The sequence below is a fragment of the Belonocnema kinseyi genome, chromosome 2 (assembly GCF_010883055.1).
Source record: "Belonocnema kinseyi isolate 2016_QV_RU_SX_M_011 chromosome 2, B_treatae_v1, whole genome shotgun sequence".
NCBI lineage: Eukaryota > Metazoa > Arthropoda > Insecta > Hymenoptera > Cynipidae > Belonocnema > Belonocnema kinseyi.
Window position 1 is genome coordinate 111830437 of NC_046658.1, and position 17378 is coordinate 111847814.

At 31.5% G+C, this 17378-nt stretch overlaps 1 protein-coding gene across 2 annotated transcripts in view; it reads right to left on the reverse strand.

Moving 5' to 3' along the window:
* Positions 1 to 2830: 2830 nt before the first annotated feature.
* LOC117167900 overlaps positions 2831 to 17378 on the reverse strand; it is a 23129-nt gene continuing 8581 nt past the window's right edge. Inside the window, exons 2-3 of one of the 2 annotated variants that reach the window (XM_033353139.1) lie at positions 6918 to 7095; positions 2831 to 3235 (exon numbers count right to left, since the gene is read on the reverse strand). In XM_033353139.1, the coding sequence (XP_033209030.1) occupies positions 2883 to 3235; positions 6918 to 6975 (411 nt within the window). In that variant the 5' untranslated portion in view covers positions 6976 to 7095 and the 3' untranslated portion in view covers positions 2831 to 2882. Of the gene's footprint in view, positions 3239 to 6917; positions 7096 to 17378 lie in introns of both variants that reach the window. The other variant, XM_033353138.1, reaches the window with a different exon arrangement.

Consider the following 17378-nt stretch of genomic DNA (forward strand, 5'->3'; position numbering starts at 1 on the left):
AAAACCGATTAATTTTTGTTTAAAAACGTCCAAAATGTGAATTTGTTTATATAATTTGTTTATAAAATGAACAAATATTTATGGGTGGCAAATTTTTTTTCGGAAAAATTACTGCCAATATAATTGCAATACAATAGGAAGAAAAAACGGTTCCTTTTCGCCTAAAAACGGCCAAAATGTGCATTTGTTTATATAATTTGTTTATAAATAAACAAATATTGATAGGTGGCAAATTTTTTTTCAGAAAACATCACTGGCAACATAATTGCAACAAGGTAGAAAGAAAAAACGATTTTTTTTCGCCTAAAAACGGCCAAAATGTGAATTTGCTTATATAATTTGTTTATAAAATAAACAAATAACATTTAATGTTAAACTTAAATATTCACGTATCATCCTCACAATGAAAGCAAGCGGTTTCTGAGCAGAAATATACGTTGTAGCCGAATAACACTTAATGTCGAGTATTTGTTAATACAATTTGTTTATAACAATTAACTATGCAAGTTAAGAATTTTTTTATATTTCTTATACCCCTGTGCACTAAATTCAAGGGACGAGAAGTATAAGAAAAATTTTGTCTAGAAGATAAAAAATGAAATTAGAAAAATCGACATTTTTTTCGATGTTTGCATTAAAATAAAAATTAAATAAACAAAAAAATAAAAAATCTACTCTCACCATTTCCTGAAAAATTTAGTTCTGAATTTTTCAAAAAAAAGAATTCTAAAATCGGTGCATAATTGCATTCTAAATGTCATTTTGAACCTCGTTTTCCGATTTCACCCCACTGTGCGGCGTTCCAAGCGAAAGTAAAACGAAGATTCTTATCTCTTTATTTTATTTAAACAAAACAAAAAGAAATGAGAAGAATTTAAATTAATTTCCGCAAAATTATAAATTTATTTTTGAATGGAGCCAGGTACAGAATTTGGAATGCGGAAGCCGCACCCACATTTCACCCCGGTGACTTAACCCTCGGTTGCACGAATTGAAAAAAAATTTCCATAAAAGTATAAGTATTTTGTATTAGAGAATTTGGATGGGTATTTCGTAAGATATTTTAATGTGACAAGATGAAAAGAACACCTTGTTTTCACATGTTTGTATGCATGTATGTATGAATATATGTATGTATGTATGGATGTATGTATGTATATATCTATGTATGTATGTATGTATGTATGTATGTATGTATGTATGCATTTATGTATGTAGTTATGTATGTATGAATGTATGTATGCATATGTGTGCATATATGCCTATTAAATTTTAAGCCTTTTAGTGTCACCTAAAGCTAATATTTTAAGACAATACTTGTATACAAGTACTGCAATCATGAGGATATTCATACTTTTCTAGATTGTTAAAAATTTCAAGTGGGTGCGAAGAATGATTTGTGAAATGAATTCATTCATTGACTGCTTACATACCTGAAGTCAAAATGAGAATCTGCGTTTAAAAAAGTATATTGAGTTTTCTAATTTATCTACTCCACTTTAGCCCTTTTTTGGGTGCGTGAAGGGTGCGTTGAAAATTAAATTTATTACATTTGAGTAACTTTCCTGAAGACAATCATCACGTTGAAAGAGAAGGTGAAATGGGATAACATGGCTTGAAGGTAAAGGGAAGGTTAAATCAGCCAGTTTGAATCAGTCAGTTGAATCAGTCAGTTTGTCAGTTTGCGGCGTTGAAAGTGAAAGAAGTCGAAACTACGGTTTTCAATATTTTCACCTTGCATTGAATTTCTGTATTTCATTATCCAGTTTAGCAGGATGGAATATCCCCGTGCTTGTGATATAATATTGCGGAATGTATATAATTATGTATAAACTATAATCATGTGTAGTGTAAAATTTAATTTAAATAAATATAATAGTTCGAAATAATTCAAAAGCCCCATAATAGGTCTGAATTTACGTCGTATGCTTGTATAAAGGATACGTGTGTTCTAACTTTCAACGCGACGCGGCAGAGGTTAGATTTTTTTTCGTCTGCTAATCTGACTGCACCAATTTTTACTAAGTTGCTTACTAAATCAGCACGCCGGCCTCTCTCTGCGTCACTATGGTCCTTTAAAAAAATTTCAATCTTCTGCAGATATTAATGCAAGAAATTTAGAATTTTCTTTTACCGATTTTAGTAAGTGGCTATAATACATTACTTGCTGCTTTACTAGTTACTACTTGAAGTAGTAAACGTTACAAAAGTTCCTCTCTGTCCCTCCATGAAAAATAAAAAAAGTAAAATCTAGTCGGATTTTTAGCAAATATTGCGGCACAAGTTTTCTCCGTGTATTCCTTAATGATGTTGAAAAACGCTGAAATGAAGATGAGATCACAATATCGTTTCACCTTCATTTAGGCTACAAAACTTGTAAAAGCGGTAATAACTACAACTTTTGCAGTCGAAATGAAGGCAAAAATACATTAGATGACAGTGAGACTTTAACTTCATTTCATCTTCATTCACCTTCATTGATGAAAGTGAAGGAAATTGAAAATGAAGACGAATCTTTGACTCGGGATTTTTTAATAACTTTTCATCTACTTTGTAGAAGATTCACCAATTTCGTTCAAAATTCATTTTTTTTAATAAAGATTGTTTATTCGATTGTTTAATCTATTAAAATGAAAATTAATCTATGTAAAATAAAAGATAAATGATCAATTTTCCCATTTTCGAGTAAAGATTCCTTTTTCTTGTTATTAAAAATAATTAGGATTTAGGATTGAGATTTGGGTGAGAGAAAAAAGCAAGAAATGTAGGTTGATCATTCATTTTATTATCGATCTTTTAAAATCATTAGGTTTTCACAAAAATAATTTTAAATTTAAATGTAAAATTGAATTATTTTACATAATACATTTTTTTATGACTTTTCATTCTCTTTGGTAAACACTGTGCATCACAAGTTCTTGTGGAGATGCCTTATGTTGCTGTGTCTCTTTAAATGGCTCCTCCGCCCATTGGAAGACATGTTCATGTTCTTTATTATACAGTGGATAAGTTGATTGCCAATTGATTTTTTTTCCAACGTACCAACCCTTAACTTTTTTTAGGTTCTCATTTTTTGCGGTAAGAATTTCGTGATATTTACCATCTTTGTAGTAAAAAAGAACTGCTTCCGATGTTTTACCTGACGGTATGACAATTTCCTCGGTGCCACTGGACTCCTTTCCTTTTCTCGAGCTTTCTCCTTCTGGTCTCGATTTGTACATTTGCATTGGACTTACTTCTGTAAAAATAAATAGAAATTAATAAGTTTTAATACTCTAAATATAAATTAGAACTACTTACTAGTAGGTTGTTTCAAGAAAAAGTTTATAAATCACAAACAATACAAACACTATTCTGCAAGAGATAATTATATTTTAAAATACCCCCGTTATTAAATTTTAGTTTTCCCCTTATGATAACAATAAAAATTGACACTTGAGGGCTTTCCTGAGATCACAATAAGCCCACAAAAAGTTAAAGATATTTAGTAGATCAGAACAGTTATAAAATTGCATAAAATTTGTATTGTTTCCAGTTTTGATCTCCCATATATCTTGACATTTTTGTGAGTTAATTTGGATCCTAAAAAACACTGAAGTGCTAAAAATTTATCTTTATTTTTTATATTTTACAAAAAACTAAAAGATAAGTACAAGGATATACTAAAACATAATTATCTGCTGCACATAATAATTTTATTAAACATTTTTTTTGTCGTGCGCGTTACCTAGATTTAATTCATTCGGATCCACACTCAGTACACTTCCTAGGGGTTCTAGTGCACTAATTTTACCCATAGTGTTTTTTGCGATTTTTAAAACTATTTTTTCGACCCACCCTTCTAATAATGAATCCAAATGTATTCCACTAAGTGCAAAAAAAATCACACCGTAATGGACATCTTAAAATTTGAAGAGCATAGTGTGTCATCTATTTGTTTTATTTTTAATATTCTAAATTATTAAGTGTACTAAATAATGTGGTCAGATAATTATTTGCAGATTTTTTATATTTTGGCAGATATTTTTCACTGAAAATTATTTTTTTTTAAAGAAAGCGTTAAAATTAAAAAACAAAAATTTATATTCTATAAAAGTCCCTGATAATTTTATTGAATTTTTTAATTTAGTTTGAAATTCTTTAATTCCTTTGCATATTGTAAAACTTCTCAAAATCCTTTGAAATATTTTTAACAATGTGATATCTTTGATATTCTTTTAAATTTCCTTGGAATTTTTTTGGCATTTAGCTTCTGATAGACCCTTTACAAAATCGCATAATTATATGCAAAATCCCAACAAATCCCTTGCAATTCTCTGAAACCCCTTGGTATTTTTTTAAATGAGAGAGGGAATCTTTAGAGACCTTTTTCAATAATCTCCTTTTTATACAAAGCTAAATTGTTCATCGGGGCTTTTAATTCACTTGTTGCTGCGAATTAAAAAACCAAAGGATATAATTTCTCGACTTTTTATGTTTTTAGTTTAAATCCTTTTGAGGCAACACTTTGAATCTTACGATCGAAAATTTTTTGAATTCTACAATACTTCTACAAGACTTCTGCAATACAAGCGCAAGGTAAAATTTCAAACATGGTATTGGATTGATGAAATTGCAATACATGTATTGTAATTGTTGTAAATCGCGAATTCATCGTTCAGCATTCACATACATGTATGACAGCGTTTAAAATATGTAAAGTGTACACAAGGAAATCACGGAATTAATGAAATTCACAGAATTCTCAGAATTTACAAAATTCACGAAATTCATAAAATTCACGAAATTCGTGAAATTTACGCAATTTATGGAAATAAAGGAATTCACGAAATTTATGGAATTTGCGGAATTCATAAAATTGTACAGAATTCATGAAATTTAAGGAACTCACGAAATTAATGATATTCACAGAATTCAGGGAATTCAAGGACTTAAGAGGATTGACGAAAATCGCTGAATTCGCGAAATTCACGGATTTAAAGGAATGAGCGAAATTGATGGAATTCTCAGAATACGATTAATTTATGGAAATCACGGAATTTGCGAAATTCGTGTAACACCCGGCATTCACAGAATTCATGCAACTCGCAGAATTTACAGAATTGAAGAAATTAAAGGAAATCGCAGAATTTATGAAGATGAAGAAATTCACGAAATTTAGGGAATTTCGGAATTCATGGTATTAAAGGAATTACCGGAATTAATGAAATTTAAGAAATTAGCGGAACTCATGGAATTTACGAAATTCAAAGCATTTACAGAATTCATGGGATACATGAAATTCTAGAAATTCACGGAATTCAAAGAATGTTTGGAATTCAAGGAAGTCACGGAATTTATGCAAGTCAAGGAATTAATGGGAGTCCATTAATTCCATACGAGTCCATGAATTTCGTGTATTCTATGAATTCTACGATTTTCTTGAATTTTACGAATTAGTTAAATTCCGTGAATTACATGGCTTCCATTAATTTAATGAATTTCCTGAAATCCATGAATTCCATGTATTCCGTGAATACCGTGTATTCCAGCATTTCCATGAATTTTATGAATTCCTAAATTCTAAAAACACCGTGAAGTCCATTAATTCCGTAAATTTCTAGGATTCCGTGAATTTCCTGATTTTCTTGGATTCCTTGAATGCCGCAAATGCAGTGAATTCCCTGATTTTCTTTAATTCCGTTGATTCGTTGAATTCCGTTAATTCGTTGAATTTCGTTAATTCGTTGAAATCCGCAAATTCCATGAATTTTGTGAATTCCCTAAATTCTACAAATTCCATGAAATACGTGAATTCCGGGCTTTATATGAATTCCGTGAATTCCTTCTATTCCGTAAATTCTATTAAATTCATGATTCATGATTATTGATGTGGTCCCCTTCAAAGTAGTTCCCATCGACTGCCACGCACTTATGCCAGCGCTTGATCCAGCTCTCAAAACATTTTTGATACACAATTTTCGGTATGCCCATCAGTGCCGTTTTCGATTTGTGTATTATCTCCGATCGGCTGCTAAAACGCTTTCCGCGTAGTGGTTTTTTCAGTCGATCGAACAAAAAAAAGTCACAGGGAGCTAAATTTGGCGAATTTGATGGCTGCGGAATTGTATTAGTTGAGTTTTTGGTGAGAAACTCACGGATAATGATGGCATTGTGTGACGGTGCATTGTCATGGTGCATTGCAGAAATCGAAATTAGCAAAAAAACAGATGCACTCAAAATTGCGTTACATTTACAAATGTCAAGCTAAAAATTTGAAATTCGCAAGGAATATTGTTAAAAGGTGTCGGTTTGCTGGCTACTGGACATGTAGCATAAAATTACAATACATATGAGGCACTATACAAATGCCAGCATTTAGAAACTACAACATTATTTATTGTAGGGTCACATTACGTTTTGGAAATAAACTTCCAATACATGTAGTGGAAATTTCCAACAGAAACTTTTTACAGTGTACGTCCTAAGAACGTCTTTAGGACATTTCAGAATCGTCTTCGAATTTCGTGCCTGATGGGCAACCAAATCGTCTGGGCGTAGCATAGCGTGAATGAAATAAATGTTTTAATTCACGAAATAATAAAGAATCAACCCATACAAACAAAATAATATATTAATATAATTTAATATTTATAATGTTTATAGATATATATTAATATAATATATACTATATAATAATAAAAACAAAATAATAATAAGAATAAGATATTTCTGTTTGACAAAAAAAAATTACGAAGATCTTGACACGCAAGGCAATGCCGACGAAATAGAGCTTGCTAAAAATAAATAAATAATTAAATCATTGTTTTATAAGGATAGTTAATGATCATGGAAACACGGTATGCAACAATGTGGAACTGAAAATAAAAATCATAGATTATATGATGTTATCCTATTATATATATTAATATACTCACCAACAAAGTTGGAGAAAACCGCAAATGCGATTAAAATAGTTGGAAAAAAGATCTTCATTGTTGTCAACTTGAATTATTGCTCAAATGATTGGCAAATGATTACTGACGAATGAATGTTCTATTCAAGATGCTTCAGCTATATATATACTGGTTTCTGCCTGTCTTTTTTTGCTCCTTCCTATATTTATTTGAATATTTGTTAGGTGGATTAAAAAGCAAAACTCATTCTTCTGGAATGTTTCTGTTTCACAATAATCTGACACATTTTCAGTTATGTTTGACATGCCTGTCCCGGAAACATGGGACTCTACAATATTCCCGTATATGTGTAATCAAAGTATCGTATAACCTTGTAAAACATTTATAGCTGCCTAATTTTTTAATTCCCACTTTTCAGCTAAAAAGACTTTCCATTCAAGATAAATTTACTTCGTAGAAAAAGAAACGTAAATTATTAATAGATTTTTTACAGCTATTCAATAAAAGATGGGTTTTGTATATTTAAATTTAAGAAATCGGTTTTTTAACTTAAATAAATAATTGAATTAATTTCATCATTTTAACCCTTTGACAACCCATTTCTTGTGGTGGCTTAGCATAGTTTCTACAATGTGCATATAAATTCATATCCACTTCATGCATACAATTTTTTGGGGCGTTGCTCTATCCTTCTAAGCAAAACCCATATTAAAAATAACCCCAATTGTTTGAAAAAATTATTATCTCATTTTTTATTGTTTTATTTATTAAGAAATCGAAAAAATCGAGAAAAAGATATCCCAGAACTACTCCTACTCCTTAATCGAGAAAAAATATCCATAATGCATCAAATATTCTAATATTAATTTCTGTCATGTTATCCTGCTCTAAACTGAAGAATAAGTTATTCATAACATGCAGGTGTATTAAAAAAATGTAACGAACCATGAAAACTCTATTAAACTATCCGTGAATTGTGTACTAAGTACCTCCTTATCAATAACAAGATTATAATCTGATTTTCTATTATTTTAGCCTCATTTAATTTGAATTTAAAATATATCGAAATACATCAAATTAATGTAAGAAATTTTGCGTACCACCATAATCCTTAAAATAACTTCTGCATTTAGAGAAAGGCACCCTTAATACATAACAGCATTATGATCTCATTTCATTTTCTTTCCTCCTTCTCGAAATATCAGAATAAGTAACTCGATAAGCAATTTGCATTGATAAAAATATTCATGCTTCAAACTACCACCGGACACATCTTCCCGGGGCAAGCCTTTCCAGGAAATCACTTTCCACCACTAATAACAAGGCCGTTGTTACATGAGAGATCAACAGGGTTTGCTCCCCCCGGAAATTCTTGAAGCATGTATATAATATACATATACTTTCCTGTACGATGCTGGTAATCCTCCCCCCAACGAAATTTTGTCCTAACAATTCCCCCTCCCAATTTTTCTGGCTACAGCCTTGTCCAATAAAGCATGAGATGCTCCGATGAAACATTAAATAAGTTTTCCCAGGAAGTCGCAGCAACTTTTATTTTTTTAAGATCGAAAGTGATTTCCTGGAAAGAATGAATCAATAATGTACCTTTTTAAACCTAAAATATGGAAATTTCGTTAATTACTAGTAAAATTCTACTAATACAGTTAGAGAATATTTACTAAAAATTAATACAAAATTACATTGTTCAAGTATATTTATTTACTAAGGGCTTTATATATATATATATATCTTGAATGTCTTATATGTCTTGAATGTCTACACAACAGGATTATTCTGGGTACAGCACATAGAGTTGCAAATGGAAGACACCCTCTTCTTAAAATGGTCAGGAATCACGAAGAAGTGGGCAAAGGAGCATTTCTGTACAAAGCAGCGGAGGAGGCTGCTGAAACACTCGGACTTGACTTCAGTATTAGGGGTAGCAAAATGCTTCAAATCTTATCGATCTAGAGTACTTACTTCTGAAAGCCCGAATTAAGAAACCACAAGAGAAAAACTTTCGTGAACAGCTCCTCGATAAGAGGATGCACGGTATCTTCCACAGAAATTTGAAGGATCAGTCAATGTCTTGTGAGCTAATGTTTGCTTTCCTTAAATCGCCCGGATTGAAGTCTGGTACAGAGGATTTTGATTTTTGCATGCCAAGACGGTGTCATTTCCACCTTAACATACCGTCGCCACATTTTGAACCAAGACATTCCCGATGATAGCTGCAGGGCGTGCCATGCACACCCCGAGCATTTAGCTCACATACTATCTAGTTGTCTAACACACGCGGGAACGACCTAAATTCAAAGGCACAATGCGGCACTAAGAGTGCTTTATTATCATCTCTGACACTCCTACGGCATTCACCTTAATATCGCTCCTCTAAATGCTCCTAGGGAAATTGAGTCAATTGTCGAGAATGGGAAGTGCCGCATATACTGGAACTTTATATTCTCGACAATTGCTTCTGTTGCTCACTCGAGGCCTGACATGGTTCTTCTTGACTTCGAGAAGTGAACCATGTTCGTTATCGAATTTTCGGCACCAGCTGATGAAACATCATAGCCAAGGGGAATGAAAAGAAAGAGAGGTATCGAGACCTTATAAGGGAGTTGCAACGATTGTACCCGGAATATTCTGTTAAACTGATCGTCCTTATCATCGGCGCTCTTGGAGGTTCCAAGTTTTCACTTGCTAATGGCCTAAAAAGCATCCCTGCGTGTCAACAATATGCTAGAACACTTGCGGGAAAAATGCAGAAGGCGGTTGTCCTCGGGTCGCTCCGTGTTCTCAGGGTGCACGAGGCTTTTGCTGGATCCTCGTATTGATTCCTTTACAGACTGTAACCACCTATCTCACAGTTGTGAGACGTGTTTGTGGCTGAAATTTTACCGCAATTTCGCTGGAAGCGGGTGCAATTTCTCATTTTTTAAAATACTATTTTGTTATAAAAAAAAATGGTCGCTTAAAATAAAGTACAGGCTAAGGATTAAGAGATAATTAGTTTAATCTTAAATTTATAAAGAAAAACTTTATTTTTTCGAATCCTTCCAGACTATTCTCTTATTTCATCTCATATTTTTTAACCAAGAAAATTATTTATTTGCATCAAATAAAAGTTTTTTTATGTAGTGTTGAAACCTAATTACTGAAATTCCATTTATACAGAGTTTTATGAACAAACTCGATTGTCTTACATTTTTAGCCTAGTTGAAAAAATAAAAAGCAAATATGGTTAAACTTGTCAACAGACTAAGTCACATGACTCTAGACCTAGATCATACCACGTTTCTCAAATTCAAGTACAGTTATCTCTAGAAAAAGCAAACAAATGTTTCATTTTAAATAATAAGGTTTTTTTCTCTTCAATTCAATAAATGATTTATTAAAATTAAGAAAATCGTAAATAAAATAAAGTTCTGGCTTAAACTTAAGAAGCAGAGTATTTAATTTTATTATTTTAAGCCAAGAAAATGATTTGTTTGAATAAAAAAAAGTTTTTTTTCATGTACTCTGTATATCTAAATTATTGGAAGTTCGCTAATTATAAGTGAAATTCCACTAATTTAATAAGACAAAAGTACCTTATCAAGATTAATAGAAAAATACTAATTCGATTAGTTGAAATATTTCGTAATTAGATAGTAGAAAATCACTCAATTCTTTGTGAAAATATGTAAGATTTTATTTAGGGCTACATATGTACTAATTTGGTAACGGTTTAGAAGCGGCAAAAGTTAAAAATAAAGCAATTTAATAAAAATACTAAAATGCGGAACATTTTCAGCTTTATTGAAACAATAAGAAGGTCTGTGAATGGTACATTATACATATTTCGTTTTCCAAATTCTAAGACAATTTACAAGAAGTAAAAATTTGTTAAATTTTAAATAATTATATTTTTTTCATGAAACAAAGAAATTTTGTAGAACTTTTTGTTTAAAAAAAAAACTTTTTATTCTGGCCGAAAGGTACAAAATAATTGATTTGGTCTTATTATTTTAGACTAAGAACAATATTTCTGTAATTAAACAAAAGTTTTTTGAATGAACTCTTTAAATCTAAATGATTGAAATTTCATTTAATACCAGCAAAATTCTTATAATCCAATTAAAGAAAGGCATTAAAGATTAATAGAAATGTTTTTTTTTGTTTTAAATTATATTTAGGGATGGCGTAAGACCCGTAAATTTAACACATATTTCCCATAAAAAAGACGGCGTTTTTGTACGTTTTATTTAGTTTAGTTTAGTTTATTCACGGTTTATACTTTTTGAACATTGGGTTACAGAGTGTTATACATATTATACATATTTAGAATCGTCTAAAAAAACCAGATACTACCTTATACTGATAATGAATGAGTGGGATGAAGTCTCTGGCAGGTACATTAAGCTAGCACCTCCACAATCGAATTTTTGAATTTTTCATAGCTCAGAATTTTGGGCTTTTTTGGGCTGCAATTACAATTTTTGGGCTCCTTTACTTTTATCAAAAAATCAATTTTCTTATGGAGGTGCCAGCTTACATTAACCCAGCCCCTCCACTTCTTTGAATCACTAAATAATACAAATTCAATTACACCAGAATTTTGGGCTTTTTTGGGCTCTTGAAATCCGCAAGGAATTTCCCTAAACCAACCCTTAACTTCCATAATCAACCCCCTCGAAAAATTGAAAATCTTTAGTAATTTATTAACGGGATATTTTTTGGCTTTTTGGGCTCCTTGAAAATACCCACTATGATTTTTGGGCTTCAATCCTTAACGTCAAAAATCAACCCCTCTCTGCCACGTAGATACAACTTTTTCAAAAAATAAATTTTTCTAGAATTTTCAAATGGAAATAGAGTCTCTAATTTTTGGGCTCATCGAAAATACCTGCTATGATTTTTGGTCTTCAACCCTTAACGTCAAAAATGAACCCCTCTCTGCCACGTAGATACAACTTTTTCAAAAAATAAATTTTTCTAGAATTTTCAAATGGAAATAGAGTCTCTAATTTTTGGGCTCATCGAAAATACCTGCTATGATTTTTGGGCTTCAACCCTTAACGTCAAAAATGAACCCCTCTCTGCCACGTAGATACAACTTTTTCAAAAAATAAATTTTTCTAGAATTTTCAAATGGAAATAGAGTATCCAATTTTTGGGCTCCTCGAAAATACCCACTACGATTTTTGGGCTTTAACCCTTAACGTCGAAAATCAACCCACGTAGATACAACTTTGTTAAAAAATAAATTTACTGCAAATTTGACCATTTTCTTTGACCACCACTTCTTTATATCTAAACACTACTTCCTTAATTTCTTCATACTTTCTTTTTTTCGGACGAGTTCGTGTTTCCGTATATTCCGACATTACAATTTTTGAGAAGAAAAATCAAAAAAAAAGGGAAATAAATGAAACGCAGATACCGAAAAGACGCTCTGAGTCAGTCATAGGATCCAGACAAACTCGCTTATTCTTTCATTAAATTTTTAATACAGAATATAAAAAGGCGAAAATAAAAATACAGAACACATTATGCATAAACAAAATAACGCATAAAATAATGGAGAGCTCGCGTGACAATAACAAACCCGCACGTGCAGTCCACTTTCCAAGAAATTTGAACTATTACATTCTTATTCACGAGAATATAAAGGAATCATCCAAATTTTCGATCTCTGGTTTTTAACGGATCACGTTTCATCTCTTGAAGATTCGAAAATCGTAAAAATTTTTAAGTGGACGCTCGGCCGGTTGAGGGTCTATTCAAGTATTGCTTAATACACCTAGGCGAGGGGGCAATCGTCTATAGTGCAACAAAAATTTGATGTTTGCATACAGTTACTATATAAAAAGCGTTATATATAGGGGGAAGGGGGGTAAAAAATATCTGAAAAAATCTTTAAATAATACTTAAACAGGTTTCAAACCGAGAAATCGAAAAATGACCGGGAACTCTACGGAACAAGGAAAACCCGGGAATGGCAGTAAATATATTGTTTGTGGAAAATTTTAGAAACATCAGGAAAAAAATTTTTTCCAAATTTGATTCAACAGTTTTCTGAATAATAAATCTAATTTTTATATTTTTCAGCTACATCATCCACTTTTTACAATGCTTACATAATTTGCTTACAAACATTCCATTTTGGATTTTAATTTTAAAGCGTACATTTTTCATTGTCAAATAATTTTGACATTTAGCTTCAAATACGTGAAAAATAAAAATTATAAGCGTTTGAAATCGATAATTTCAGATTAAAAACCTTTTTAGTTTACAAAATATGAGAATAAATTATAAAGTTTTTAAGATTATATTATAAAATAATTATTAACAAGTAGATTATAATTGATATCCCAAGACGATTTGGAATAAAAAATCAGAGATCTTATTGAATCTACAAAATTCTCAAAAAGGTTACTTTTTGACAAAGTCGTATCTACGTGGTAGAGGGAGGTTGATTTTTGTCGTTGAGGGTTAGAGCCCAAGAATCGTAGTGGGTATTTTCCAGAAGCCCAAAAATCATCGACTCTATTCCTGTTGTAAAATTCTCAAAAAGATTTTTTTGGAAAAAGACGCATCAACGAGGTAGAGAGGGGTTAATTTTCGACGTTAAGGGGTGAAGCCCAAAAATCGTAGCGAGTATTTTCGAGGAGACCAAAAATCAGAAACTCTATTTCCATTAAACAATTCTAGAGAAATTTATTTTTTGACAAAGTTGTATCTACGTGGTAGAGAGGGGTTGATTTTTGACGTTAAGGGTTGAAGCCCAAACATCGTAGCGTATATTTTCCAGTAGCCCAAAAATCAGAGACGCTATTTCTATTAAAAATTCTACAAAAATTTCTTTGTAGACAAATTGTATTTACGTGGCAGAGAGGGGTTGATTTTTGATGTTAAGGGTTAAAGCGCAAAAATCGTAGTGGGTATTTTCAAGGAGCCCAAAAAAGCCAAAAAATATCCCGTTGATAGATTACTGAAGATTTTCAATTTTTTTAAGGGGGTTGATTTTGGAAGTTAAGCGTTGGTATGGGGAAATTTTTTTGCGGATGCCAAGAGCCCAAAAGAACCCAAAATTCTGGTGTAATTGAATTTTTATTATTTACTGATTTAAAGAAGTGGAGGGACTGGGTTAATGTAAGCTGGCACCTCCACAAGAAAATTGATTTTTTGATAAAAGTTAAGGAGCCCAAAAATTGTAATTGCAGCCCAAAAAAACCCCAAAAAATTCCAAAATTCTGAGCTATGAAAAATTCAAAAATTCAATTGTGGTGATGTTAGCTCAATGTACCTGTCTGGCTGCAGATAGGCTAGAACACTCTTGGGCTCAAAGCTAAACCCTCATCGAACGAAAGAAATTCTTAAGCTCGGGAGAAAGTAAGACAAAATCGTAACATAAATGTTTATAGGACATGGAAACCTCCGGTACCACAGACATAAGATAGGGCTTGAGGAAAATCCCATCTGTCGTCTGTGCGGAAAAGACCATAAGTGAGTCATCATCAGTATCAGTGAGTCTGAAATATCGACTAACAGTGGCCGCGGTCCTCTCTCTATGGAGAGAACTTTGGGGCCACGCTGAGGACGCAACGGGAGCACCCAAGCGTCAGGGCCTGTGACGGTGTCAACCCAGAATGTATAATCTAAATCCAAAATCTATTATAGTTTTCAACCAGTTTCTCTTAAAATAGGCATAGAAAGTTGCGGTTTAAAAAAATGCACTTTTTGTCTAATTTTCAATTAGAGCAATAGTTACTTAATGTTGAAAAAACCTAATTCTTTAAACTATTTGTTATTATTGTTGATAATATTTTTTTCAATCATGCTAGAAATTACCGTTTTTTTTTAATTTTGTACATTTTGTGTAATTTTAATTTGAAGTGAGTTAACATTTAATTTAACTTAGTAAAATAGTTGTTTGAACAATTTATTGTTATTTATAACTGTTTCCTCAAAGATGAATGTTTATTTTAATATATTTTGATAAAATAAGACATATATTTGAAATATTCTTAAAATTTTCTACATGAATCATATTAAATGCAAATATTTCATGAAGTAGTTACTAGGATCCTTTTTCTTTCAATTAATATTAATATTTATTATTCGTTCCTAACTTACATTAATTAATTACTCGCTAGGTGAAAAGTTGACAAAAAGTGAAGAATTTAAGTAAAATCGCAACTATCTAGCATTGCAATAGGAGAAGATAGTTTTTAACAATTACAATTTCTTTCAACAACCATTCTTGCTAAAGTTTGAACAATTATTACTTGGATTAAATATCACCTTACTCTAATTAGATAACTTAAAGTAAGTTGAAAAATCCAGGGGAAAACCCGAATTTCCATAATTATTTAAAGATAATATTGTTAATAATAATAATAATAATAATAATAATAATAATAATAGAATGTTTGAATAATTAATTGTGTTAATTTGCATTCATTATTCACTTCACTCTATTGAAAAATTGGCCAAAAAGTGGAAAATTTTTGAAAAAACGACTTTCTGACTCTATTTTAAGTCACAATTGAGGAGTTTTGGACAAGAAGGCGACAGGCGCTCGAGAAAGAGTAAAAGTATTGTCCAGGCTGGGACGTCAGGTATCAAAAGTGAAATTCGAAATTTGAAAAAACCAAAAATATATTTAGATAGCTCTTGAAAAATGAACCTGAGTCTTTATTTACAGTTTTTCTCCCTGGCTGCATATTTTCCAGTAAATAAATAAAAACTGACATTTTTAAATTGAAAAAACCATGTTTTCACATTAAACCCACCGTAAGTAATTCGTTTATCAACTAATTAACAAATTTCTTTTTGATTTTCATTCGTGACACTCTAGCGGAGGCTACAGTGTCCAAAAGGGGTCAAAAGTTAATTTCTAATGTTTTTTTTAATCCGAATGAAAAACCACGTTTTTAGACTTTCACATTAAAAAAGTAAGCAAGGAAGTTTGAGCTATGACAAACTTCAAGCGAACGAATTTTCCGCCAATGTATTGGCCAACTTTCTGGAAAATCTCAATTCGATTTAATTTTTAGTTCAATAATTACAGCGAGCTTATTACGAGCTCGCAACGCGACACCACAAGATTTTTCAGGGGACGCCGCCTTAAGCCTGAAACATCGTCCTTGCCCATCCTTTGTTTCGCCAACTCGCTCGCACTAGTCAGCGTTCCGGCGGCGTCCCCTGCAAAATCCTGTGGTGTCGCGTCGCGAGGTCGTAATAAACTCGCTGTAATTATGGAACTAAAAATCAAATCGAATTGAGATTTTCCAAAAAGTTGGCCAATACATTGGCGGAAAATTCGTTTGCTTGAAGTTTGTCGTAGCTCAAACTTCCTTGCTCACTTTTTTAATGTGAAAGTCTAAAAACATGGTTTTTCATTCGGATTAAAAAAAAACATTAGAAATTAACTTTTGAACCTTTTCGGATACTGTAGCCTCCGCTAGAGTGTCACGAATAAAACTCACAAAGAAATTTGTTAATTAGTTAATAAACGAGTTACTTACAGCGAGTTGAATGTGAAAAAACATGGTTTTTTCAATTAAAAAAGAAGTCAGTTTTTATTTATTTACTGGAAAATTTGCAGCCCGAGAGAAAAACTGTAAATAGAGACTCAGGTTCATTTTTCAAGAGCTATCTAACTATATTTTTGTTTTTTTTTTTCAAATTTCGACTTTCGCTTTTGATACCTGACGTCAAGGCCTGGACAATAATTTTACTCTTTCTCGAGCGCCTGTCGCCTTCTTGTCCAGAACTCCTCAATTACTAAAATGCAAACATCTAATTATCATTATACAGTAATATTTAATTTTTTTAACTTGCAAGCATATCATACTTAAAGCTAAAAATTTACAAACCACATGTTTTCACTGATAGAATTTTTTTGGGACCCTATAAAATAGAATTTGGGGGTGATCCTAAAAAAATAATATGTTATTCATATTCTGTAGCTAATTGTGAAGAGAAATGTGGAATTTCAACTCCATTTAGCATTTATTTTTCTAAAATTTTTCTGTTTTATGATAATCTGACACATTATAAGTTATATTTTACACACTTGTAGTGGATAGGTGAAACTAAATAGAACTATACATTATAGACGTGTGTATGTAATAAGATTATTGTATAATCTTGTAAAAGTACGCAAAAGATACGGTTTTTTACCTAAAAAAAAAACACTTTAACCATAATCTCTATATTTTGTTCGAATCAGAGAATTTTTTGTAGTGTCTTGACGCACAATTCTTCAATATCCATTTTTCAACCAAAAACATATTTAATTAAAAAATAAATTCACATTGTAGAAAGAATGCTGTAATTTATTATCAATAGATTTGTCGCAGGAATTTGTCAAAATATGCGGCCGCACGACCCTCCCGACACTTGTTAAATATATACCACACAGAAAAGAGTTATGTTTAAATTTAAGAACTAACTTTTACATTCTCATCAGAGAAGGTATTAGATTTCTGT